General features: G+C 46.1%; 3 protein-coding genes across 4 annotated transcripts in view; 2 read left to right on the top strand and 1 right to left on the bottom strand.

The window, feature by feature from the left end:
- LOC140353380 (uncharacterized) overlaps positions 1–27,992 on the bottom strand; it is a 257,995-nt gene that overhangs the window by 122,113 nt on the left and 107,890 nt on the right. The gene's annotated exons all lie outside the window — the stretch shown is intronic.
- The window catches only part of LOC140353385 (uncharacterized), a 143,458-nt gene that overhangs the window by 46,931 nt on the left and 68,535 nt on the right, over positions 1–27,992 (top strand). The window lies entirely within an intron of this gene.
- Positions 1–27,992, top strand: part of LOC140353389 (uncharacterized) — a 65,850-nt gene that overhangs the window by 26,125 nt on the left and 11,733 nt on the right. Inside the window, exon 1 of one of the 2 annotated variants that reach the window (XM_072437933.1) lies at positions 27,141–27,374. The exons of the other annotated variant lie outside the window; for it this stretch is intronic. Coding sequence (XP_072294034.1) covers positions 27,176–27,374 — 199 coding nt within the window. The 5' untranslated portion in view covers positions 27,141–27,175. Of the gene's footprint in view, positions 1–27,140; positions 27,375–27,992 lie in introns of those variants that run through there. 2 annotated transcript variants of the gene reach the window in all.

The raw sequence follows: 27,992 nt of genomic DNA, 5'->3' as shown, positions 1-27,992 counted from the left end.
AGTTAGTTTCACGTTGGACGTTGGACATTCGCCTCCGCAACTAGAGCGGGAGCTTCCTCTGAGTGTGCCCCGCCTGCAGTAGCTCGACACAGGGAGCTGCGCGCTGAAGTGCCGCTTGGTACGCCAGTTAGGGACCGTCTCTAAAGTACTGTTTGTTATCTTAAAAAATATAAACATATTTATAAAAAAAACAAAAAAAACAACAACATTGAGCATGAATCCAAGTTGCTAATCCTAGATGTCATAGTCCTTTTGGGCTAAAAAATTAACCCTTTGTAGATTTTTAAAGAATATTTTTAGTCAAAAAACAAGGATTCTTTTCAATAGCTCCTAAGTTAGCAAACCTAGATCGTAAATGCTAAGTGATTATAGTAGTTGTGCTCTCCAGGTATCACGCACACCTTTTACTTTTTCAAATTAACCCTTTGTAGATTTTAAAGGAATATTTTTCGTCAAAAATCAAGGATTCTTTTCAATAGCTCCTAAATCGGGTAACCTAGAAAGTCAACCCCAAGTTATTATAGTAAATTGAGTGTCCAGGTATCACGCACACCTTTTACTTTTTCAAATTGATCCTTTGTTGATTTTTAAGGAATATTTTTTGTCAAAAATCAAGGATTCTCTTCAATAGCTCCTAAGTCAGCTGACCTAGAAAGTCAAACCCAAGTGATTATAGTAGTTGTGGTCTCCAGGTATCACACACACCTTTTACTTTTTCAATTTAACCCTTTATAGATTTTTAAGGAATATTTTTCGTCAAAAAACAAGGATTCTTTTCAATAGCTCCTAAGTTAGCAAACCTAGATAGTAAAAGCTAAGTGATTATAGTAGTTGTGGTCTCCAGGTATCACGCACACCTTTTACTTTTTCAAATTAACCCTTTGTAGATTTTTAAGGAATATTTTTCGTCAAAAAACAAGGATTCTTTTCAATAGCTCCTAAGTTAGCAAACCTAGATAGTAAAAGTTAAGTGATTATAGTAGTTGTGGTCTCCAGGTATCACACACACCTTTTACTTTTTCAAATTAACCCTTTGTAGATTTTTAAGGAATATTTTTCGTCAAAAAACAAGGATTCTTTTCAATAGCTCCTAAGTCAGCTGACCTAGAAAGTCAAACCCAAGTGATTATAGTAGTTGTGGTCTCCAGGTATCACGCACACCTTTTACTTTTTCAAATTGATCCTTTGTTGATTTTTAAGGAATATTTTTTGTCAAAAATCAAGGATTCTCTTCAATAGCTCCTAAGTCAGCTGACCTAGAAAATCAAACCCAAGTGATTATAGTAGTTGTGGTCTCCAGGTATAACGCACACCTTTTACTTTTTCAATTTAACCCTTTATAGATTTTTAAGGAATATTTTTTGTCAAAAGAAAAGGATTCTTTTCAATAGCTCCTAAGTTAGCAAACCTAGATAGTAAAAGCTAAATGATTATAGTAGTTGTGGTCTCCAGGTATCACGCACACCTTTTACTTTTTCAAATTAACCCTTTGTAGATTTTTAAGGAATATTTTTTGTCAAAAGAAAAGGATTCTTTTCAATAGCTCCTAAGTCAGCTGACCTAGAAAGTCAAACCCAAGTTATTATAGTAGATTGAGTCTCCAGGTAACACCTTTTACTTTTTCAATTGAACCCTTTTTGAATTTTAAGGAATGTTTTCCGCCAAAAATCAAGGATTATTTTAGCAGTTAGCAAACACCGTAGAGTTGCTGAACTGACTGGTAAACGGTCAAGGAAACGGCCTGTGCTACTGGACCCTGGACCACAGAATGTCAGCAGAGCTTTGAGGCCTTAAAAGCCAAGCTCACCACGGCCCCGGTACTTTGCCTACGCTGACTTCTCCCTCCCATTCATTCTGGAGGTTGGTGCAAGTCATGCTGGATTGGGGGCAGTGCTCTCCCAGGACCAGGAAGGGAAGGTGCGACCTCTTGCGTACGCCAGTCGAGGCCTGCGCCCGACTGAGCGCAACATGTCCAACTACAGCTCCATGAAGCTAGAGTTGTTGGCCCTTAAGTGGGCCCTGACTGAGAAATTCAGGGAGTAACTGCTAGGACACAAATGCGTGATCTATATGGACAACAATCCCCTGAGTCATCCCTCCTCAGACACACTGGGAGCTGTTGAGCAGCGCTGGGCCGCCCAGTTGGCCTCTTTTGATTTTGAATTAAAATATCGTTCAGGTAAGTGTAACCAAAATGCTGACACTTTGTCTCGCCAGCCTGGCACTTCCTTACAGGAAGTGGCACCGGGAACTTGGGGCACATGTCTGCCTGGGCAGTTAAAACAAGCCCTACAAGGAATGGTTACACAGGCAACACAGTCCCTTGTGACTTTTCTACCGCAAGTTGCCCCTGCTGACCTCCGCGAGCTTCAGCAGTCTGACCCCGCCATACAGGAGATCCTGACCTTTTGGCAACAAAATCGACAGCCCACTCGTGAAGAGCGACGAGCCCTCTCTTCGACTGCCCTCTTAGTGCTGGCCCAGTGGGACCGCCTGGTAGAGTTAGAGGGGCTGCTGTATCGGAAGGTGTTTCGTCCTGACGGTGGTGGGGCTGTGTATCAACTCCTTCTGCCTAAAGCCTTGGTCCAGAATGTCCTCACCCAGGTCCATCAGGAGCATGGACACCAAGGAATAGAGAGGACTCTGGCCTTGCTGTGTTCCCGGTGCTATTGGCCAGGTATGTCACGGGAGGTAGCCCAATGGTGCCAGGCTTGCGAGAGATGTCAGCATGCAAAGGACAACCAATCGGTTCCTCACGCCTTTATGGGCCACTTACTGGCTTCACAGCCAAACGAGATCCTTGCTATCGACTTTACCCTGTTAGAGCAGACCTCCACTGGTCTGGAAAACGTGCTGGTCATGACTGACGTTTTTAGCAAATACACACTTGTAGTTCCAACCCGCAACAAGCACGCTTCCACTGTGGCGCAAGTCCTGGTCACAGAGTGGTTTGCAAAGTTTGGTGTTCCGGCACGCATACACTCGGACCAGGGACGAAACTTTGAGAGCCCTCTCATCCAGCAGTTGTGTAAGCTGTATGAGATTACAAAGTCTCGGATATTGAACTATTGGCTATTGGCATGAGGCCATATTATCTGCCCCGGGAGTTCTCGCATGTGATTTTGATTGTAGTCTATGTGGCCCCGTCTGCCAATGCTGAATATGCTTGTGAAGCACTGCTCTCCTGCACTTGTAGGCTGCAATCACAGCATCCCCAGGCTCTCTTCCTCATCTCTGGTGACTTTAACCACGCTTCTCCCTCTTCTGTTCTACCAACATACACCCAGTATGTCACCTGCCCCACCAGAAACAACAGAACATTGGACTTGTTTTTTGCCAACACCAAAGAGGCTTATTCTTCTTCCCCCCTCCCTCCCCTGGGCAGCTCGGACCACAACCTTGTACATCTGAGGCCTGTGTATGAACCCATCATGCGCAGGCAGCCTGTGGTGTCCGGTGTGGTGAGGATGTGGTCTGCTGAGAGCGAGGAGGCTCTGAGGGACTGTCTGGACTGAGCTTTACGGCCATGGGGAGGACATCAACACCATCAGAGAGTGCATCACGGACTACATCAACTTCTGTTTTGAGAACATTGTTCCCTCCCTGACGGTGCGGTGTTTTCCAAACAACAAGCCATGGATTACCCGTGAACTGAAGGCTCTGCTGAAGGAGAAGAAGAGAGCCTTCAGGTCAGGGAACAAGGAGGAGCTGAGGACTGTGCAGAAAAAGCTGAGGAGGAAGAGCAGGCAGGCTGAGGCCGGCTACAAGAGGAGGATGGAGGAGCAGCTGCAGCAGAAGAACATTCAGGGAGTGTGGAGAAGCCTGAAAACCATCTTGGGCTTCAAAATCTCCCCTGCCCAGACAGTTGGGGATCTATAGTGGGTGAATGATTTAAATGCTCACTTCTTGAGATTTGATTGGTCACCCGCCCCTCCCCCTGCACAGCTGCATGCTCCCTCTTCCACAGCTGGACAATGCCCTGCATCCGTTCCTCTTCATTTCTCCGCCCCGGACCATCAGCTCCGGGGCGGAGCTGTTACGACCACCCGGCTCAACGGCAGCCAAACAAAGAGGGGAGTCCACACAGCACTCACAATAATTAATAGTATATTTTTATTATAAATAATCAGGCCCTGCAAAAGAAACTAATGTATCTGTGTAGATGGCAACTAAATAAGTGTAGTGTGATATGTATCGTTGCCATGAAAATGTGCAAAAATAAACAGAATTAAACTGTGCTGCCACACAGTACAGCAACCAGTCTTGGGGCGTGGCGAGAGAGAGAGAGACTGCTCCCACCAGCCTCCCTTATATCCAGGCTGGCTCCACTCAAGCCAAATGATCCTAAGGTGTGTTAGGAGGGACCTGCAGTGGAGAGAATCACCTGGCAACGAGGAGAGGGTGCTGACTCCCACTGCCCAGGGAGCTGACACCCCTACAGAATCCCTAGGTTCGTAACAGTGGGTGAAAAGAGCACCAGACGCGTCTTCAGGTGGCTTTCAACGGGGCAAGAGAAAGATTGCGTCTGGCGTCCTCACGCAGAAAGGCAAATCATGACCAACGGGTCATAGATGTGCCATTTAAGGAAGGCCAGCTGGTGCTACTTCGCGATTACAGTGCTAGGGGTTGTCGGAAGACCCAAGACCTGTGGGGTCCTCAACCTATGTTGTCCTGCAAGCCCCAAGGGAAGATGGTGTGGTGTACACGGTGGCTCCTGTGGATCAACAAACCAAGGTAAAAAGGGTCCACCGATCCCCGTTGAAGGCCCTGCTTTGCAGTGACTCCCCTGCCACTGTCCCTGGTGTGAATCCTCCGGATGCACCTGTAGCACCAATCGTAGAAGATGAACAGTCATTTGAGGATGATTTGTTTTTACAGCCGCCGGTGCGGCAGCCAACAGTTGTGCCCCAAAACTACTCCCACGTCCCATTACACGTGCCGAGTGCTCAAGAACCATTAGTTGCTCTCCCCACCGTGGTCACTGACCAGGCTCCGCCAGTAATTGACGCTGTGGCCAATCCTGGCTTCAGCGAGGCATCTGTACGCCGGTCCACTCGCACGACCGCTGGCCAATACCTAAATCCCCACCGTATTCCAAGGTCCCTAGTTGAACAACCATCCGGCCAAGGTGCTCCTGTGTCATCCTCCAGGCTGACACAAGTAGTTTTTAGGCCTTGGTGTTAAGTTGTGTTTCATCGTCGGGGCGACGATGCATTTCGGGGGGGGTGGAATGTGGCAATATGGGCTGTAGAGGCCTGTGCTGAGGGTACACTTACCTGCCGCTCCGTGGCGCTCAGCTGGCAGACACTTTAAGCGCGCCCTCCTCATCCGCCTCTCGTTTCACCCACACGCTCTTCCGGGCCTTGGTTGTTGGCCACTCCGTCCTCCATTCCAGGTAATGACAATCCCACGGCTTCGATTCATTTCACAAATTCATGAATTAAATTCTTCCGGTAGTGCCGCTGCAGTGCCACAGGCACCCATAATGCGGTCCGGGGCTCTGGCAAATCACCTAGCAGGTAATGAACTCCCAATTCTCCTCAGTCATTCAGTTTCAACGCTCCTAAATCCCGGTTTGCCCCAGATACACCGGTCAAGTACACCCGTTTGGCTTTTAACGCCTTGTCCATGACCACGTGCCGCAGATTGCGGCGAAGGCGCTGTTGTGCGGCAACAGCTGGCCAACGTTGCATGCGCTGGTCCACTCAGTTTGGATGCAGCCTGTGGTGTGGAGCGATCCCATTGAGCAGCTAAGGAAGTATCGTGTGCTACTCTGTCAACCATGCCCGGTATGTGCCGAGAATTTATTTTGATCAGTTTCGATTGAACGTAGTAATTCCACTGGTAATATTGCAAGTCTCCTGTGGTGGTCCGCAGCGGCTTGGGCACGCCCCCCTCTGCTGTTTAGTTCCTTCTTGGCTTCTTTTTGTTTTGTTCCTGCTCTGTTCTGATCCTGTATTGTGCCTATTTTGCCGTCCCGTTTTGTTCCTGTTTTGTCCCTATCTTGTTCTTATTTCGCCTACTATTATAATAACTTGGGTTTGACTTTCTAGGTCAGCTGATTTAGGAGCTATTGAAAAGAATCCTTGTTTTTTGACGAAAAATATTCCTTAAAAATCAACAAAGGGTTAAATTGAAAAAGTAAAAGGTGTGCGTGATACCTGGAGACCAAAACTACTATAATCACTTGGGTTTGACTTTCTAGGTCAGCTGACTTAGGAGCTATTGAAAAGAATCCTTGTTTTTTGACGAAAAATATTCCTTAAAAATCAACAAAGGGTTAAATTGAAAAAGTAAAAGGTGTGCGTGATACCTGGAGACCAAAACTACTATAATCACTTGGGTTTGACTTTCTAGGTCAGCTGACTTAGGAGCTATTGAAAAGAATCCTTGTTTTTTGACGAAAAATATTCCTTAAAATTCTACAAAGAGTTAAATTGAAAAAGTAAAAGTTGTGCGTGATACCTGGAGACCACAACTACTATAATCACTTGGGTTTTACTTTCTAGGTTTGCTGACTTAGGAGCTATTGAAAAGAATTTTTGTTTTTTGACGAAAAATATTCCTTAAAATTCTACAAAGAGTTAAATTGAAAAAGTAAAAGTTGTGCGTGATACCTGGAGACCACAACTACTATAATCACTTGGGTTTTACTTTCTAGGTTTGCTGACTTAGGAGCTATTGAAAAGAATTCTTGTTTTTTGCCGAAAAATATTCCTTAAAAATCTATAAAGGGTTTTTTAATTGAAAAAGTAAAAGGTGTGCGTGATACCTGGAGACCACAACTACTATAATCACTTGGGTTTGACTTTCTAGGTCAGCTGACTTAGGAGCTATTGAAAAGAATCCTTGTTTTTTGACGAAAAATATTCCTTAAAAATCAACAAAGGGTTGAATTGAAAAAGTAAAAGGTGTGCGTGATACCTGGAGACCACAACAACTATAATCACTTAGCGTTTACTATCTAGGTTTGCCAACTTAGGAGCTATTGAAAAGAATCCTTGTTTTTTGACGAAAAATATTCCTTAAAAATTAACAAAGGGTTAAATTGAAAAAGTAAAAGGTGTGCGTGATACCTGGAGACCACAACTACTATAATCACTTAGTGTTTAGTATCTAGGTTTGCTAACTTAGGAGCTATTGAAAAGAATCCTTGATTTTTGACGAAAAATATTCCTTAAAAATCTATAAAGGGTTAATTTGAAAAAGTAAAAGGTGTGCGTGATACCTGGAGACTCAAACTATTATAATCACTTAGCGTTTACTATCTAGGCTAGCTGACTTAGGAGCTATTGATAAGAATCCTTGATTTTTTGACTAAAAATATTCTTTAAAAATCTACAAAGGGTTAATTTTTCAGCCCAAAAGGACTATTGCATCTAATATTAGCAACTTGGATTCATGCCCAATATTGTTGTTTTTTTAAATATAAATACGTTTGATATTTTTTAAGACAACACATTTTTAAACAAACGGTACTTTAGAGTTGGTCCCTAACTGGCGTACCAAGCGGCACTTCAGCGCGCAGCTCCCCGCGTCGAGCTACTGCAGGCGGCGCACACTCAGAGGAAGCTCCCGCTCTACTTGCGGAGGCGAATGTCCAACGTCCAACGTGAAACTAACTTCACCGCGGTGTCCTGGGACACGACTGCCAGACCTCCTCCACGTCGACCAGGGCGAGGCATCGCAGAAACGGAGCAGCCAGGTGGGCAGAGTTCATTTAGATGAATAAACTCACCCTCTCTCTGCCATGTCTCCGTAAGACACATGAAATCAAGGTTTTGTCTTGTAAAAAGTTCATTCAAGGAAAACGCTTTGTTGGCAATTGAACGTGCATTCAACAAGCCGAGCCGGACCGTGGATGACGTCACGTCCATCGGTTCAGCTGAGCGCAGCGGAACCTGTCGAAGGCACGCGTTACGATCAAGTGATTCCCATCTGTTTCGCCGGTAAGCCGACGAAAACAAGGAAGCGGACAGTGGCGGTGGACCCCAGCGCTCATAATTCCAGCGGCGCGCTGGCTCCAGGAAAACAGTCGCCACATCCCGCGCAGGCTCCAGGACCGGTGCGGCCGCGATGGCCCGTGCAGGCTCCGGGAAAGCAGCCGCGATGACACGGGCAGGCTCCGGGAAAACAGCCGCAATGACCCGTGCAGGCTCCGGGAAAACAGCCGCAATGACCCGTGCAGGCAGCGGGAAAGCAGCCGCGATGACACGGGCAGGCTCCGGGAAAGCAGCCGCGATGACACGGGCAGGCGGCGAAGACGGCGACGGCGAACAGCCGCAAACATCGAGGAGCGGGACCAGACGCAAGCACCGAGCACGTCTCCCAAAGCCCAGGCTCGTGTGCTCCGAACACAAGGCTCGTCTGCGCTTGACTTGCACACCAGACCTTGTGCCTCGTCTCCTCTGCTTCCTCCTTTTTCCCGGGCCTCGGGACAGCAGCAAAACGTCAGGTGAGTTGGGTGGACAAACAAGGGTTGAGGATGGCGGAAAGGCTTGTTTGTACCTTTCCCATGTGTCGAAAAGCGACTCCATCGTCGCTTTGATGCGGAAAAGAGCGCCACGGTCATAAACCCGCACAGCAGACACACAACAGACTAATGTCTGGGCTGATAAAACTGCATACGATGTAACGATCGTCACAAATAAGTGGCATAACAGGAATCGAGCAGTGGCGTGGCCGAACACAGGCACCCTCCTCGTGTCCGTCCCTCCTCACGTCCCTCCTCGTGTCCGTCCCTCCTCATGTCCTCATGTCCGTCCCTCCTCACGTCCCTCCTCGTGTCCGTCCCTCCTCATGTCCTCATGTCCGTCCCTCCTCGTGTCCGTCCCTCCTCGTGTCCGTCCCTCCTCGCGTTCGTCCCTCCTCGTGTCCGTCCCTCCACGTGTCCGTCCCTCGCTGTGCTCCCCCTCCTCGTGTCCATCCCTCATCGTATCTGCATGTTTAAAAAAACAAACGATTTTTTAGAACAAAGACAGTAGATTAAAAAAATTAAATAGAAAATATAAATAAATGTATTTGGTTTGTAGTTTTCAGTCACATATTTCCACCTTTATTTGTTTGTTGGATGTGTTGAAAAAGCCTTTATGTAAAACAGTTCAACTGATTGTTTGACCGGTTCAACTAATGACAAAAATAATCACTGACCAGTAAAACAATATGGCTAAAAATGGGAAAGGAAAGTCTTTTACTTTGAAGGGGCGGGATTTAGAGCGGAAGTTTTTTTCTGCGGAAGTCTGACACGGTGGCGCTAAAGCTAAAGCTAAAGCTAAAAACAGTGTTTAAAATGTGTGAAAGGAGTTTGGCGCTGAGAGCTCTGGTGAACGCGCGTCTGACTGCGGCTGCGGAAGAGATCTTTGCGCTGGTTGAAAGAACAATAGTGGAGTATGAGGAGGAACTGTGTCGCTCCAAAGAGGAGAACCAGAGGAACCAGCAGCTCCTGGAGGAGGTTCTGAGCCTCAGAGGTGAGTCTCAGATCCGATCCAAGTCCGATTTGCGATCACAGGTGGAAGTCAAAAGCTCTCTAACTGTAATGTCCAATCGGGTTTGGACATCAAACGTCACTCAGGGCATTCGGTCAGACTGGATTTTATCACACGGCTTTTCTCTGTCTCCAATGTCTCCTCTCTCCTCACAATGTCTCCTCTCACTGCGTCTCCTCTCTCCTCACTGCGTCTCCTCTCTCCTCACTGTCACTCCTCTCTCCTCAATGCGTCTCCTCTCTCCTCACTGCGTCTCCTCTCTCCTCAATGCGTCTCCTCTCTCCTCAATGCGTCTCCTCTCTCCTCACTGCGTCTCCTCTCTCCTCACTGCGTCTCCTCTCTCCTCACTGCGTCTCCTCTCTCCTCACTGCGTCTCCTCTCTCCTCACTGCGTCTCCTCTCTCCTCACTGCGTCTCCTCTCTCCTCAATGCGTCTCCTCTCTCCTCAATGCGTCTCCTCTCTCCTCAATGCGTCTCCTCTCTCCTCAATGCGTCTCCTCTCTCCTCACTGCGTCTCCTCTCTCCTCACTGCGTCTCCTCTCTCCTCAATGCGTCTCCTCTCTCCTCAATGTGTCTCCTCTCTCCTCAATGCGTCTCCTCTCTCCTCACTGCGTCTCCTCTCTCGTCTCCTTGTCTCACTTTCTGCACTACATATGCAGTGGCGGCTGTTGGTACAAATTATAAGGGGGGAATTTGACATGACCGTGTTTTTTTTTTTTTTTTTAAATGTCCAAAATAGAATTTTTTAATATTGACTGTATGGATACATATTTTAAATACACATTTACACCTAAATTAATTAAGTAAACACACTTTATTTCCACTTTTGTTAATGATAAGTTAGAAGTTGAGCGATACTTAATGCTTAGCGTTAGCCTTATGCAAGTAATAAACTAAAAAACACTAATCACATGTCTCGGCTCGGATTGATACGAAAACAGCCGCTTTCAACACGAATAAAGCCAGCAAACAGTTGAGCAGCTCATTTTGAGTCGTTTTGGACGTACCTTTTGTCACAGACGTCTGTAGATGCAGTTTTAAGACGTAAACACGGAAAACACGGCGCGTGTGGCACTTCCTTGTAGGCGCGCGCACATGCCTCAGTCTCTAGCGTAAAAAGCGTAGCTCCATGGCGTAACTACTACGTTCAAAAGGGCGCTTTCTGGAGCGCCCATCAGTCGCTATTTTCCCATGGAGAAAGCCATAGTGACGTAGTCACTTTTGATTGTGATTTGATTGGCTAAAAATCCCCATTGATTTTCTATGGGGCTCTGGGGCGCTATTCAAACCGCCCCACGGGAACGTAGAAAAGTGACGCAGGCTGCGCCAGGCAGCAGACCACACCGCGCCGCGCAAACAAAGTATACATCTATATCTATTTATATGGATATATATTATTATTTTACACATTTACACTAATAAGAATATAAGATATTTTTGAATAAATTATTTTGTTTTTAGACACAAAAGAAATTGACGTAATTGGCAGATTGAGAAGGTGGGGAGGTGCTCCAGCACCCTTAATGGACCAGCCGCTGCTGTACATATGTAAATTTAACTGTAAATTATGTGTACGTAATTATGATTATGTATTGATTTCCAGTGCTGGAGAACTTGTCTATGAAACCTTGATGATTTATTGGGTAAATATGATAACTCAAAATTACATTTGGCAAGACATTTGTCCCCTCCAAAGCTAGAGAATATTTTATAGGGTAGATTGAACCAGAAACTATTATTTTTTATAAACTTATTTAATTTAAAGGGTCAAAATCAATGGAATTCAGACCACTATCTAAAGATTTGACTATTTTGTTTTTAAAAATGTTTTTAAGTTATCCTGGTTTGATCTCAAATTATTGTTATAGTATTTCTCCTTCTCTCCTGCAGGTGTTCAGACCGACTGGTGCGGTCCTGATCCTGTGAGTGAGAAAACTCCAGAGCCTGCACTGATTAAAGAGGAACCAGAGGAACATTTGCTGAAACAGGAGGGAGAAGAGCAGCTCCCAGAGTTCACTGCTGTGTGTGTGAAGAGTGAAGAGCAGTCCTCACTGCTTCAACAAAGACAAACTGAGCACAGAGAGTTGACACAGGGAGAGCACTGTGGAGGAGCAGGAGCAGACATCAGCTTAGACCCACATGGACATTTACACTCACAGACTGAGGAGCAAACTGACAATGATGAAGACTGGGAACCTCCAGCCAGCAGTTCAACTGCACAGATGGAGACAGAGGCTGATGGAGACCACTACAACCAAGTCCAGATAAAAGACACAAGTACAGCTGCACACAACTCAAGTCTATTCAGCAAATACAAGTGTGGAGCAGAGAGCAGAGCCACTGTCACAGAGGGACACTGCTCAGCGACTGGAGGTGCTGGAGGAGGAGGAGCAAGAGGAGGAGGAGCAAGAGGAGGAGGAGGAGGAGCAGGGGACAAGGAATGTGAGTGCCCGGTTTGTAAGAAGAGATTTAAGACTAATCTCAAGTTAGAAAGACACTTCAGAACTCACACAGGAGAAAGACCTTACAGCTGCGCAGTTTGTAACAAAACTTTTGCCCGAACAGACCATCTGAAAATCCATATGAGACATCACACAGGAGAAAGACCTTACATCTGTTCAGCCTGTAAGAAAACATTTAGTACACAAACATCTTTGGATAATCATGTGAGAGTTCACACAGGAGAAAGACCTTTCAGCTGCTCAATCTGTCAGAAAACATTTTCTCAAAGCGCTAACTTGGCTAAACATGTCTTCACCCACACTGGAGAGAAACCTTACAGCTGCTCAGTTTGTAATAACACTTTTGCCCGAACACAGCAACTCAAAATCCACATGAGGCGTCACACTGGCGAAAAACCTTACAGCTGTTTGATTTGCAAGAAAAATTTTGCGCATAAATCGACCTTAAATATCCACATGAGAAAAGATGGACACGGACTTCTGGGTTTGACGTGGACCGGATAATCACACTACTGACACTTTAAAACCTAATTTTCACCCACAAAAGGGAGAGGAAGAAGAGGAGGAAGAATAGGAGGAGGAAGAAGAAGAGGACAACACTGACCACCCCATTACTGCAGACATACATAGTAATGGTCACAGACATTTCTGGATTTTATTTTTGAAGAGAGTGATTCATTTATTTTTGGCTTCAGACTTTTTGCCCCGCGTCTGTTTTGTACTTACACTGGTGTTTACTCATCTGAGTGCAAAATGTGGGAGAATGGAAAAATATATACAGAATGTGGGGGAAGCCTGGGGAGGTGGTGTATTGTGAGGATTGGACTTCCCTCCTTTTTACGATCAGGTTTTGGGTTCTGTTTGTGTTTCTGTAGTTTTGGTGTTTGTGTTCAGCCAGAGTTTTGTAACATTTGTAAATTAAAAGAGAAAAGTCAATACAATCAAGCCATTGTTACGAGTAGCTTTGATTTTCACGCATATTGAACCCTCAAAATGAGAAATTGTAGGGAAAATTCAGTTGTATCGTCTGGACTGTTTTTTTAGAAAAACAAAACTTTCCACTCAACCAAGAGTCAAACGTTACCGAGGGCTTACACAGAGGAGGACATAAAACCTGAGTTCTCAGACTCGATTCGCAGATTGAGAGAGTCGAAACATTTTGTTTTTCTAAAGAGTCAAGATCAGTGGTCCCCAAACTTTTTGACTCGAGGGCCACATTGGGTTCTAAAATTTGACCGAGGGGCCGGGCCAGGAAAATATGGTGTGTTTGTGTGAACGAATGAATTACTATAAATTACACGCAAGATTTGACCTGTAACTTGTAACAAAGCAAATAAATGCAAGGCTCAATGTACAAATTGTTTTCCAAATGCATTAAATAATGATTAATTTAATTACATTTCAGTTGAATAAACACAGCAGGAAAATTGACCTTCAATTTCAGTGGGAACAGTGTTGTTGATCTCCCTGTTTTGCATCAAAGTCTGGTGTAAGTTTTGTCTCAGGATAGATCCTTTGGTGTTGGTCAGTGAAGCTGGATCTGTGATGGGCTTTGTTAATGTTCATGACACTGAATGTCTCTCATATGTAGGTCGAGCCAAACAAGACCAGCATCTTCTGTACGTCCTCCGGAGGTTTTGTTTGGTTCAGTGAAGCATAAAAGTCGTTAAGTTTAAGAGTGTTGGACCGTTTTTTTATCAGCATTTCTTCTACCCATAAATGATCTAGTAGTAACAGCATGGAATGATTAATATCCATAAATAAAAAATCTTAAATGTCACCAGAATATGCAAACATTTTGACTTTAATGTTACATTTTTGCACTTCTGTCCTTCTCACTTCTCCAGTGGTTGGACACTTCGTCCAGGTTGATGCTTCTTTTGCTTCTTGCTGTGACTTTATGCTCATCAACTGCTCCAAAATGTGCCACTTCAAGACCATTTCTGGATGATATTATTCATAAACTAACAGGCTGCACCTGTCTTAAACCGCAGGTGCCCACGTTGTAACATGAGATATTTACACAGAAATAAACGCAGTAGTGATGCGTCTTTTGAACCGGGGGTCTCGTGGCGCACGTGGCGCAGCAGCGGTCCGCTTTAGTCCTGCTTTAGACCCGCTTTAGAACAAATCACAGCTGTCTCTAGTGTCCCCTCTGTCTCTAGTGTCCCCTCTGTCCTTGAAGACTGTGTGAGCTAATTTACCTGTGTCTTCACATCGGTGGCTGCCCACGAGTCCGAAGGTTTACTGATCCGAAGGTTCACGAGTCCGAAAATTCAGAAATTTTAAGGTTCACATGTCCGAAGGTTTATTAGTCCGAAGGTTCACGAGTCCGAAATTTCACCGAAATTTTAAAAACTTTCACCGAAATTGTAAGGTTTACAAGTCCGAAGGTTTATTAGTCCGAAGGTTCACACGTCCGAAGATGTGTGTCTGCGCAGCGGGCTCTACTCGCGGCTCTCCTCGCCGAAGGTGTGAGTGCGCGCAGCGGGCTCTCCTCGCCTCCCTTTGCCCCACACACTGCTTTTTGGACTTTTCTAGTGTTGATGCACTTTTTATGATTAAACTCACGTATTTTCCATAACCGACTTGTTTCTGTGCATAGCCTGCTGAGCTCATTATCGTATTATTAATGAATGAATTAACTCAAATAGCCCAGCAGTTTCGGCCACGCGCCGCGGCTCTGTAGACACTCCCGTCTTGGCCAGCTGAATTTTCTTTTTGATTACCAATCCTACGGTGATCGGATCATGCGTTTATATTTATTGTTACGTTAGACATTCTGCAGCAGTCTATCGTTTTGTAGTCACCAATGTGGTTCGGGGGAAAAAATACAGACAACCGTCGTCTCTTTGGTCTGAGGGAAAAACAACACTACTGACCATTTATTGCGCATGCTCATTACAACACAACAACACATTCACTGATCACGCAGGTAACACATGGCTTTGCTCCATCTGCAAGTATGCTCAACACTCCCACTCAAAGACATGTGTATAGTTCTCATATAGTGGTAAATAAAAACAAAAATATATAACCCCAAAATAAAACATTTGGCATACTGGCAAAGTTCTAAACACTTCAAAACAACTTTAAAATAAAACATTTGGTATATTAGCAATGTTCAACATTACTTCCCAAACAAATATCCCTTAAAACTCTCAAACTTAGCTTTTGTTAAAGGCTTGGTAAGGACATCAGCTACCATGTTTGCAGTAGGGCAATATTCTATACATATTTTACCTTCTGCGTGTGCAGACCGTACAAAATGGTACTTTATGTCTATATGTTTGCTTCTCTGTCTGCAAACTGGGTTCTTTGATAAAGCTATCGCCCCCTGGTTGTCCTCAAATATCTTGACTGGTGTATGCTGGTTACAACTATCTATTCCTCCAAGTAGTTGTACAAGATACATACTTTCTTGAGTAGTGGCTGCTAGCGCCATATACTCAGCTTCGCATGTGGATAATGCCACCGTTTGCTGTTTTCTGCTCTTCCATGATATAACTTGACCATTCTCAGTTAAGCTGAAACAGTATCCAGTTGTGCTCCTCCTGTCATCCATATCGGCTGCCCAATCAGCATCACTGTATCCCTCCAGCTGTAATGGGCTTTCCTCACATTTCTGGTAGTGTAGTTCTTGATCCATAGTACCCTTTAAGTACCTCAGTATGTGTTTCGCTGTAGCCCAATGCAGTTGCTTTGGTTCTGCTAGGTATTGAGATAGTTTACTAACAGCCCAGCTCAGGTCAGGTCTTGTACATGCCATAATGTATATCAAGCTACCTACTATCTCTCTGTATCCTGTTGAATCAATAACTTCACCTTCACTGTCAGAGTTTAACTTTTGCTCACATGGGGTGGATCTCGGTTTGCATTCGGACATTCCAAATTTCGCTAATATCTTCTCTATGTGTCTCTTTTGGGTCATTTTGATTTCTCCATCACTCTGTCTGAAATATATACCCAGGAAGTATTTAAGTGGACCCATATCCTTCATCTTAAATCTTCTCTTCAACATTTCCTTCACATCACTGAGTAAGGTGTTGTTACTTGCTGCTATGATTAAATCATCCACCCATACTAACAAAATCACTTTCTCATTCTCAGATTTTCTGCTGTAGACACAATGATCAGCATAATTTTGTACAAAACCGTTCTCTGTAAGGTGATCATGTAGTAACATATTCCAGTTACGCCCGGACTGTTTTAAACCATACAATGACTTGTTGAGTTTACACACTAAGTGTTCCCCTGTCTTTGATTTGATTTCAAAACCTTCCGGCTGTTCCATATATACCTCACAGTCCATTGGAGCATGGAGGTAAGCAGTCTTCACATCCATTTGGTGTAAAATAAGATCCTCCTGTACAGCCACCTGCATTAATGCTTGTACAGAGGTCATGTTGGCTGTTGGTGAAAAAGTCTCTTTATAGTCAATTCCTTCCACTTGACCATAGCCCTTTGCAACATATCTGGCTTTACAAGTCTCAGATCCATCTGGGCTCTCTTTCACTGCATATACCCAGCGACCTCCCACTGCTTGCTTGCCTCTTGGCAGTGGGGTCAGAGTGAAAGTTTCATTCTCTGTCAAAGAGTTCATCTCCTCTTTCATCGCATCAGCCCACATTTTTGACTTTTTAGAGTCCATTGCCTCTCTAAGTGTTTTAGGAACACCATAAGCTACATTCTCACTTTCGTCATTGTTACACTCAACTTTACACTGGTACTCCTTAAAGTATTCTGGAGCCTTTCTCTGTCTTGTAGGGTATCTCCTTTCTCCCTCTTCTTTCTGAGTACTTTCTGTCTGGGTCGGACCTGTCTCAGCAGCCTCTTCAATACTGGACTCTTTACTCTCTTCAGGCTGTCTCTGACCCTGGTTGACTCTCTTCTGAGGTGTATTTACATAACTCTCAATGTCTTCCCCCATGTCACAATCTGTCTGGGTCTGGCTATCTGTGCCACCTTTGGTGATACATTTTACCAGCCTATGTTTTAGGACTTTTCCTGTCTCAGGATAATACACATTATATGCTGGACTATATTTGTCATAGCCTACAAGGATCCCCTTGTTGCATCTAGAGTCTAGCTTTTTCTTATCCTGCTTGTAAACATAGCATTCAGAGCCAAATATCTGCATGTTGGATAGGTTAGGTGTTTTTCCTGTAAAAATACGGTAAGGTGTCTGCTCTAGCCACTTACTGTAGCACCTGTTGCGGATTTGGGCTGCTGTTTGTACAGCATATGTCCATAATTGCTTTGGGAGGTTACTCTCCAATAGCATGCATCGTGACATCTCAAATAAGGTTCTCCACCCTCTTTCGGCAGTCCCATTCTGATGGGGTGAGTAGGGTGCACTCTTCTCGTGCCTTATCCCATTACTCCTAAGTAGACATTGAAACGCTTGTCCGGTAAACTCTGTGCTGTTATCTGACCTTCTGCACTTTACCTTTCCATATAGGGCTACATCCGCGGTGAATTTTTCTGTAGCTTTTGTCGTGTCACTTTCTGTTTTAATAAAGTATGGAAATATCATCCCACTGCAATCATCAGTAAATGCTATTGCATATCTGTACCCATCTTTATCTGCTGGTTCTATAGGACCGCATAGGTCTGTGTACAAGCTCTAACACAGCTGTGGCTTTAGAGTCTGTGTGTACAAGCTCTAACACAGCTGTGGCTTTAGAGTCTGCCTGTCGGTTTCTGCTTTGTGTGAATTTGCCCTGTGTGCATATTTCACATTTTTGGTTGGATTTGTCATGTTTCCCTTTTATAGACATTCCTTCAACCACCTTTTCTAATTTTGCAACATCATCAAAATTGCAATGACCAAGTATCCTATGCCACATTTGAATGTCATGACACCCATATACTTCATCAACATTTTCATCTTCTACTGTGCTAAGGTAATACAGCCTACCATACACGTCCATTTTGAATTTGGTACCATCCTTGTGGACCAGCCAGTCATTACCGTCCTTAAAGCGGACCTCAGCTCCGTTGGCCGTCGCTGCTTTAACTGAAAAGATGTCCCGTGGAAACGATGGGATGTAGAGTGCCTGTTTGAGAATCGTATTCACTCTTCGTCTCTCGCTGTCCAACAAGTAGATTTCAGCATCTCCCCTCATTTTCGCCATCCCGCTCACCTTGGATCCGTCGGCAAGCTCGATCATGTGGTCCTCAGGTCTGAAGCTCTTGTCAACTGTTTTGAACTTTGTGGCGTTGTTGATCATGTGATGTGTGTTGTGGCGCCGCAGTCGACCATGAGACCTTTCTTGTTTCCTCTTTGTGTAGGGCAATCACTCATCTTGAAGAAACAAAAAGATGTAGGCTCTGCCTCCGTCTCTCCATCAACTTTCTTCACATAATCACGGCCTCGTCCTCAATATTGTCCCCTTCCGCGCTGTGTTGTGTCCCATTTTCGTTCCTCTTTTCTCAACTGGTATCCGTCCGGACATGTCCTGGCCATGTGTCCCTTTTTACCGCACGTGTAACATTCAACATCAGCCAGGACCATTTTCTTTCCTCTTCCTCTTCCTCGTGACCTTGTTGCCCAACTAGTCTTCATCACGTTGTCTTCATCAGCATTCACGTCACTCTTCCCATATTTTTCAGTACTCTCATAACTTCGCAGTTTCGTTTTAAACTCGCTGAACGTTACAGCGTCATTTGTCTGGGTGATGTGCACGACGAATGGCTTGTATGAATCAGGTAGCCCTTTAACTACCATCGCTATCTGAAGCCCATCACTAATGTGCTCTTCTGCTCTTCTCAATGACGTGAATATAGTCTCTGCTCGAATAATATAGTCAGTTACCGTTTCATTGCTGGTCTTATGAAGCGAGGAAAGTTCAAAATATAAACTCACAACGCGATGTTTGTCCTTTCCAGCGTAGTGTTCGCGGAGAATATTCAGCGCTTTTCTTCCGTCTCTTTTCGCGTCTCTCATTACCAATGACAAGCTCTTGTTGTCCAGACATTGCACTAGCTCTGCATATGCCTCGCCGTTCTTCGTCTCATCTTCCGCGTAAGCATCTTCGTCCTCCTCATCTATCTCCGGGTCTTCCGAGATAACTCCTCTGAGGCCGCGTAACTCCATATGCGCGAGGAACCTCGTTTCCCACAGCTCGTAACTTTTCTCTTCGCCGTCGAATAAAAGTCTGAACCACTTTTGGCCTACTTGACTGGGCCCATAACCTGTTACGTTAGACATTCTGCAGCAGTCTATCGTTTTGTAGTCACCAATGTAGTTCGGGGGAAAAAATACAGACAACCGTCGTCTCTTTGGTCTGAGGGAAAAACAACACTACTGACCATTTATTGCGCATGCTCATTACAACACAACAACACATTCACTGATCACGCAGGTAACACATGGCTTTGCTCCATCTGCAAGTATGCTCAACATTTATACATATATCATTTCTATACTTATGATCAAATTAAGGCATAGAGTGGAGGATTCTGATCACACATATTGCTGTTGTTGTTGTTGTTGATGTTTTATGGCAGTTGGCATCCAAGTGTTGCATTACCGCCAGACTTTATTCCTCAGACTCTGTCGTAGTCCGTAAAAGTTCTCCTTCCATTGCTTTGGTGTTTGTTGTTGTTGTTGTTTTATGGCGGTTGGCATCCAATTGTTGCATTACCGCCAGACTTTATTCCTCAGACTTTTCGTAGTCCTCAGACTCTGTCGTAGTCCGTAAAAGTACTCCTTCCATTGCTTTGGTGTTACAAAACCCATGAGGTCATGATATGTCTTTGTGACTAGAATAGTTGTTGTTTCAGAGACCAACCGGCTTTATTCCAGGGAGACTCTTCTTCATCTTCCTCTCCTTCTTTGACGTTCGGTGCTTCCACCGTACAGCTTTATTCTTTAGGCTTCATTCTATAGGCTTTAATATTTCCACTGATGTCGCTGCTTGGTAGCCGTGCGTCTACGAGACTGGGCGAGGGCAGGAGACCACCCCCACCCCCATCTCGTCACTCTGATCACTCTGACTCCCCAAAAGCAGACCCCCATCACTCCGACTCCCATTTAGCGCCTTTAGCCTGTTTTCTATATCTGCCCAATCAAGCTCCTTTGTTCCAAGGAATCTCCCTGCAGCTTTAGCAATGATCCTTTCAGTTCTGCTTTGAGTCTGAGCAGCACAGTTTCTTATGATGTCTGAGGAATAAAGTCTGGCGGTAATGCAACACTTGGATGCCAACCGCCATAAAACAACAACAACAACAACAACAACAACAATGGAAGGAGTTCTTTTACGGACTACGACAGTCTGAGGACTACGAAAAGTCTGAGGAATAAAGTCTGGCGGTAATGCAACAATTGGATGCCAACCGCCATAAAACAACAACAACAACAACAACAACAACAAAATGAAGGCATAGAACTGAGGATTCTGTTCACGCATTTTTCTTATGATCAAATGAGGGCATAAAGCGGAGGATTCGAGATGTTCCCTTGTTATTTTCACATACACAGTACAACTTGCGGTGCCACCTATGAGCAGCTGGTACATTAAACGTGACGAGCCCCAGCGTGTGTCTTTGTGCTTCGTGCGCATTTTACTGACTACATCCCGATGCCGTCTATGCACCTTCACTTTAGCCTATGAGAAACTTTCGGACTAGCGAACCTTCGGACCAGTGAACCTTCGGACAAGTGAACCTAAGGACTAGCGAAATTTCGGACCAGTGAACCTTCGGACCAGTGAACATTCAGACTAGTGAACCTTTAAAACCTTCGGACTGGCGGACCTTCGGACTCGTGGGGGGTAACCTTCACATCATCTGCTCCTGAGTGCGTACTCATCGATTGAGTGTTACTGTGACATGAGATATTTACACAGAAAATGGTCCAGATAATGATGCACATGAGTCTTTTGACTCGTGAGTCAGGTCTGGCCAAGAAAGTCTCATTTACACAATAGTGACACGCCAGTGTCTATTGAACGTGCCCGCGGTCCGCGCTGCGCCTCGAAACCACGGTCCGCTCTGCGGGACTAATAAGACTAATTTCTCAGTGAATATGATTCTGATTGTAATAAAACACAAAGCGTTTTGAAACTAAAAATATAGAGAACACGACGTGTCCCCTGGACAGTGCTTCTACTGTCCATAAGATCTACAGTGTGTCAAACACTTGCACTTCCTGCTTGATTGGCCCCAGTGGCCGTTTGTGGTGAATTTTATTTTCTGTGCGCCATAGATCTTATAGAGGGAACAGTGTCATCTCTTGGGGAAATGTGGGCATACAGGCGAAAGGGAAAATGAACGGCCAGCCACAGTATCATGAGTTTGACTCCGACATTTGCAAAAAAAAAAAAAAATTTAATACAACTTGGACAAGCTTGGCGGGCCGGATTGAAAGGCCCAGCGGGCCGGATGCAGCCTGCGGTCTGTAGTTTGAGGACCACTGGTCAAGATGATACATTGGAACCCTGCTGGACGAAAGAGGGACTACACTGACTTGTTTCTAATCAATGAGAAAGGAAAAAATAGACATGTAGTTACAATAAACACATTTAGCCTGATCCTTACTGTACTGATGCCATGGAGCTGATTGTGAACCACTCTGAGGGAACCCTGACCCCTGACCCCTGACCCACTCTGAGGGAACCCTGATCTATGAAGGAGACTGGAACCTTCACATTCAGTTACATTAGACGTGTGGAGCTCAAGAAGCTCTGGAGGAACAAGAAAGTTCTGTCTCTGATTGAAGAAAATAGGACTGAATGACATGTGGAGGCAATGAACACTAGGGGGCGCCAGTGTCACATGTTTATAATGACATGTGGAGGGAGATGAACACTAGGGGGCGCCAGTGTCACATGTTTATAACCCACATTAGACACTCAGACCTCAGAGATCCTGTTCTACATTTGTAGATTTGGAGGAAAGATGTAAAAACACAGTTGGAGGTTCAATGCAGCTGCTTAATGACTCTTTGTTTAAGGACACTTAAACATTAAGACTTATCTGGAGGAACATGAGACTCCGCCTCCTTTGGGATGCTTCCAAAGCAGTCTTGAGAGGACTCATTATAGACATAGCCTCCGAAAAATTAAACAAAGGGAGACATTTTTTTGAATCAGGCCTAAGGGTAGTCTTAAAATGCTAAAGGAAATTAAAATGGTAAGAGGAGAAGTTAATGATCTGACTTCACAAGAAATAGTTCAGAAAATACCATCCATCCATCCATCCATTTTCTACCGCTTGTTCTCTTTCCGGGTCACGGGTGACTGGAGCCTATCCCAGTGACTTCGGGCCTTAGGTGGGGTACACCCTGGACAGTGGCCAACTCGTCGCAGGGCCAACACAGAGACATAGACATTACAGACAACCATTCACTCTCACATTCATTCACTAGGGCCAATTTAGAGTCACCAATTTTGCCGAACACATGCATGTCTTTGGACGGTGGGAGGAAGCCGGAGAACCCGGAGAGAACCCACGGCAACACGGGAAGGACATGCAGACTCCTAAAACTAAGACTCAGAAAATACCAAATTAAGATAATATGAGAATGGATCAAAATGTTGTAAATTATTATTCTGGAAACTTAGAAAACAAGAGACAGGTAAAGTGATGCAATCCTGACCAAATACAACCGTCATTTGAATCTTTCTACAAAATAACAATTGAATTTTTGGAAATACACGGTGCGATCAACAACACATCTCTGGGGAGTGACGGGCTCAGATAAAGAGGGGGAACATGTACACCCCAGCGGAGGACCACAAAATCACATGTTTGGAGGGATTTTTTTTTTAAAAAGGTGTCATATTTTTTCATAACTCCAGGTCAAAGTGCTCATTATTTACAGGGAAATGCTGTTGGGAAAGTGTGGCACCAGGAGGCAAACCACCATCATCTGTCCTGGGACTATCCTGTTGTGATATCATGTTTCTAATGTGGCCTTTAAAAAGATTTATGAGCTGTTACATCCAAATATATCTTATTCACATTTCAGAATTTACTTTTTGTTTTATTCATTCTTTGGGAAGTTTACGTCCATTTGAAAAATAAAACCTCCTGGAGAGGGGTGATCGGGAAGAACGGCTTCCCCGATCTGAACCCGAGCGGTGTTCAGTTATTGGACTTCTGTGCTAGCCACGGATTGTCCATAACGAACACCATGTTCAAGCACAAGGGTGTCCATCAGTGCACGTGGCACCAGGACACCCTAGGCCGGAGGTCAATGATCGACTTAGTTGTCGTGTCATCAGACCTCCGGCCGCGTGTCTTGGACACTCGGGTGAAGAGAGGGGCAGAGTTGTCAACCGATCACCACCTGGTGGTGAGTTGGATCCGCTGGCGGAGGAGGAAGCCGGACAGACTTGGCAGACCCAAGCGCATTGTGAGGGTCTGTTGGGAACGTCTAGTGGAGCCCTCTGTCAGTAGGGTATTCAACTCGCACCTCCGGGAGAGCTTCTCCCATGTCCCGGGGGAGGCTGGGGACATTGAGTCCGAGTGGACCATGTTCTCCGCCTCCATTGTTGATGCGGCTGCTCGGAGCTGTGGTCGCAAGGTCTCCGGTGCCTGTCGTGGCGGCAACCCCCGAACCCGGTGGTGGACACCGGAAGTAAGGGATGCCGTCAGACTAAAGAAGGAGGCCTATCAGGCCACTCTGGCTTGTAGGTCTCCGGAGGTCATCGACGGGTATCGGCAGGCCAAGCGAGCCGCGGCTCGTGCTGCCGCAGAGGCAAAAACCCGGGCCTGGGAGGAGTTCGGGGAGGCCATGGAGGAGGACTATCGGTCGGCACCAAAGAAATTCTGGCAAACCGTCCGGCGCCTCAGGAAGGGGAAGCAGTGTCTCACAAACACCGTTTACGGTGCGGGTGGAGGCCTGCTGACCTCGACTGGGGATGTCGTCGGACGGTGGAAGGAATACTTTGAGGATCTCCTTAATCCCTCAGTCACGTCTTCTGAAGAGGAAGTAGAGACCGGGGACTCGGAGGCTGGCTCATCCATCACCCAAGCTGAAGTCACTGAGGTTGTCCGCAAACTCCTCGGTGGCAGGGCTCCGGGGGTGGATGAGATCCGCCCTGAGTACCTAAAGTATCTGGATGTTGTAGGACTGTCTTGGTTGACACGTCTCTGCAACATCGCGTGGCGTTCGGGGACCGTGCCTCTGGACTGGCAGACCGGGGTGGTGGTCCCTCTGTTCAAGAAGGGGGACCGGAGGGTGTGTTCCAACTACAGAGGGATCACACTCCTCAGCCTCCCGGGTAAGGTCTATTCCAAGGTACTGGAGAGGAGAATCCGACCGATAGTCGAACCTCGGATTCAGGAGGAGCAGGGTGGTTTTCGTCCCGGTCGTGGAACACTGGACCAGCTCTATACCCTCCATCGGGTGCTCGAGGGTTCATGGGAGTTTGCCCAACCAGTCCACATGTGCTTTGTGGATCTGGAGAAGGCTTTTGACCGTGTCCCTCGGGGTGTCCTTTGGGGGGTGCTCCGGGAGTACGGGGTCCGGGGCCCTTTGCTCAGGGCTGTCCGGTCCCTGTATGACCGGAGCAGGAGCTGTGTTCGCATTGCCGGCAGTAAGTCAGACCTGTTCCCAGTGCATGTTGGACTCCGCCAGGGCTGCCCTGTGTCACCGGTTCTGTTCATAATTTTTATGGACAGAATTTCTAGGCGCAGTCAGGGGTCGGAGGGGGTCCGGTTTGGGGACCACAGGATCTCATCTCTGCTGTTTGCAGACGATGTTGTCCTGATGGCTCCATCAAACCCGGACCTGCAACATGCACTGGGACGGTTTGCAGCCGAGTGTGAAGCGGCTGGGATGAGAATCAGCACCTCCAAATCCGAGGCCATGGTTCTCGACCGGAAAAAGGTGGCTTGCCCTCTCCAGGTGGGTGGGGTGTCCTTGCCCCAAGTGGAGGAGTTCAAGTATCTCGGGGTCTTGTTCACGAGTGAGGGAAGGATGGAGCGTGAGATCGACAGGCGGATCGGTGCAGCGGCTGCAGTGATGCAGTCGCTGCATCGGACCGTTGTGGTAAAGAGGGAGCTGAGCCGAAAGGCAAAGCTCTCTATTTACCGGTCGGTCTACGTTCCTACCCTCACCTATGGTCATGAGCTTTGGGTAGTGACCGAAAGAACAAGATCGCGGATACAAGCGGTCGAAATGAGTTTCCTCTGCCGGGTGGCTGGGCGCTCCCTTAGAGATAAGGTGAGGAGCTCGGCCACACGGGGGGAGCTCGGAGTAGAGCCGCTGCTCCTCCACGTCGAGAGGAGCCAGCTGAGGTGGCTCGGGCATCTGTTCCGGATGCCTCCTGGGCGCCTCCCTCGGGAGGTGTTTCAGGCATGTCCCACCGGGAAGAGGCCCCGGGGAAGACCCAGGACACGCTGGAGAGACTATGTCTCTTGGCTGGCCTGGGAACGCCTCGGGATCCCCCCGGAGGAGTTAGAGGAAGTGTCTGGGGAGAAGGAAGTCTGGGAGTCCCTGCTCAGACTGCTGCCCCCGCGACCCGGCCCCGGATAAAGCGGCAGAAGATGGATGGATGGATGGATGAAAAATAAAACACAAGCACAGTTTTATCATTATTTAACTTAATGATTAATCTGTGAGGATCCTGTTCTTCGATCTTTCCAGCGCCTTCAACACCATCAGCCGCTGCTCCTGAGGGACAAGCTGGAGACGGCTGGTGTGGAGTATGACCTGGCAGAGTGGATCCTGGACTACCTCACAGACCGACCCCAGTTTGTGAGAGCCCGGAACTGTGTGTCTGACACTCTGACCTGCAGTGTGGGGGCGCCCCAGGGCACTGTCCTCGCGCCCTTTCTCTTCACCCTCTACACTGCAGACTTCAGACATGACACGGTCCGATGATGACTCTGCCATCATCGGACTCATCACGGACGACGATGATGCGGAGTACAGAGGACTGGCGCAGGACTTTGTGGACTGGTGTCAGCGGAACCACCTCCTCATCAACGCGGGGAAGACCAAGGAGATGGTGGTGGATTTCCGCAGACGCCACCCCACTGCCCCCTCACCAGTGAACATCCAGGGACGGGACATTGAGAGAGTGGAGTCATACAAGTACCTGGGTGTTCATCTGAACCACAAACTGGACTGGACTCATAACACAGACGCACTGTACAGGAAGAGCCAGAGTCGGCTCTACCTCCTGAGGAGACTCAGGTCTTTTGGAGTGACAGGGCCACTCCTGAAGACCTTCTACGACTCTGTGGTGGCATCAGCCCTCCTGTACGGTGTGGCCTGCTGGAGCAGCAGCATCACAGAGAGGGAGAGGAAGAAGCTGGACAAAGTCATCAAGAAGTCCAGCTCCGTCCTGGGCTGTGCTCTGGACTCGGTGCAGGAGGTGGGGGACAGGAGGGTCCTGGCTAGATTCACATCTATGCTGGACCATGAGTGTCACCCCCTGCAGGACACTCTGTTCGCTCTGGAGAGCAGCTTCAGTGAGAAGGAAAGGTTTCGCAGGTCTTTCCTTCCTGCTGCTGTCAGACTTTATAACAAACACTGTTAGTCCTGAACACTCGCAATACTGACCTAACCATGTGAAATTCTGTCATATGTGCAATTGCTGTTGGAATTCATGTGCAATTCATGTGTAATTGCTGTGACATTCATGTGCAATCTATGTGCTGTCGTGACACATATTCATGTGCAATTACTGTCGTGATCACATGCAATGGTATTTATTTTGTTATTTATTTATTTGTCTATGTGAGTTTTTATTTATTTATAGGAGATCTTCTACTGAAAGTGTTTTTCAGACTTTCTATAAGTGATCTGTTCTTCTGTATCTACCTCTGTATCTACCTGCGTTGCACCAATGAAATTTCCCCATGTGGGACAATAAAGGAATATCTTATCTTATCTTATCTTAAGCGAGCACTTAACCTACTGTAGAATCCAATCTACTTTATAACACACTGTTTAATAACTCAGCCATAAACATGGAATAAAATACATTTACAATACATACAATGTTTTATCGTGTATTTATATAGTGCCTTTCCACCTTCAAGCCACTCGAAGCACTTAAATATGATGAACTCATTCATTCACAGAAGTGTTTATTACATTAGAGGCCGAAACAATCCATCTATTGAAAGACAATCGTGAATTTTCTGCGTGATTAAAAAAAAGGTATTTTATTCTGAAAGGGCGGAAATGTGGGCGTGATTTAGCACGAACGTCCAACACAGCGGCTCTGAGCCAAAGCTAAAGCTAAAGCTAAAAACAGTGATTAAAATGTGTGAAAGGAGTTTGGCGCTGAGAGCTCTGGTGAACGCGCGTCTGACTGCGGCTGCGGAAGAGATCTTTGCGCTGGTTGAAAGAACAATAGCGGAGTATGAGGAGGAACTGTGTCACTCCAAAGAGGAGAACCAGAGGAACCAGCAGCTCCTGGAGGAGGTTCTGAGCCCGCAGGTCCGGCTCCGCAGAGCAGGAGGTAAGTGTTTCCCCCAGGACTTAAGAAGTGGGATTTAAAACAGGGCAAACCTATTACAAAATGGGCACAGAGCTACTCCTTAAAAGAGGCCCACAAACAAATAAAGAATAATATAACTTTATAAACAACAATGTATTTATTTGCATGCTATATTTGTGGTGCAACAAGTCAATAAAAGGTAATTATATTTCAATTCTTCTGTTTCTCTTTTGAGCCCAAACATCAACATTCTTGTTATAGTCGAACTTCTCTGGTTCAGGCCCCTCAGCGGTCAGGCCCCTCAGATGTCAGTCCCTTCAGGCCCCTCAGCGGTCAGTTCCTTCAGTGCCTCGACCTTATCATTATAATTATAGGCTTAATTTGATAAGATTTGATTGATTTCTACGAATGGTCCTGTGTGATTTTTAAGGTATCGGTCGCTATGCGCAGTCAGATACTTTAGGGCCGCGATTGATTCAGGATAAGGGCGTATCGGCCCGCTACACCAAATGGGGCTAATTGTATTTTTATAGAACTATAATAGAACTATAATGCTGGAAATGCAGTTGTGTTCACATGAGCCACGCCCTCTTATACTTTCACCAGCGCAGATCACTTCAGGGGAGCATCTGTGCATCT

Source organism: Eucyclogobius newberryi, unplaced genomic scaffold, assembly GCF_026437365.1.
Source record: "Eucyclogobius newberryi isolate DKJ021-1_F unplaced genomic scaffold, fEucNew1.0.hap1 SCAF_9, whole genome shotgun sequence".
Classification (NCBI taxonomy): Eukaryota; Metazoa; Chordata; class Actinopteri; order Gobiiformes; family Gobiidae; genus Eucyclogobius; species Eucyclogobius newberryi.
Note: the sequence above shows the minus strand (reverse complement) of the source record. Positions and strands in the feature narration are given on the sequence as shown.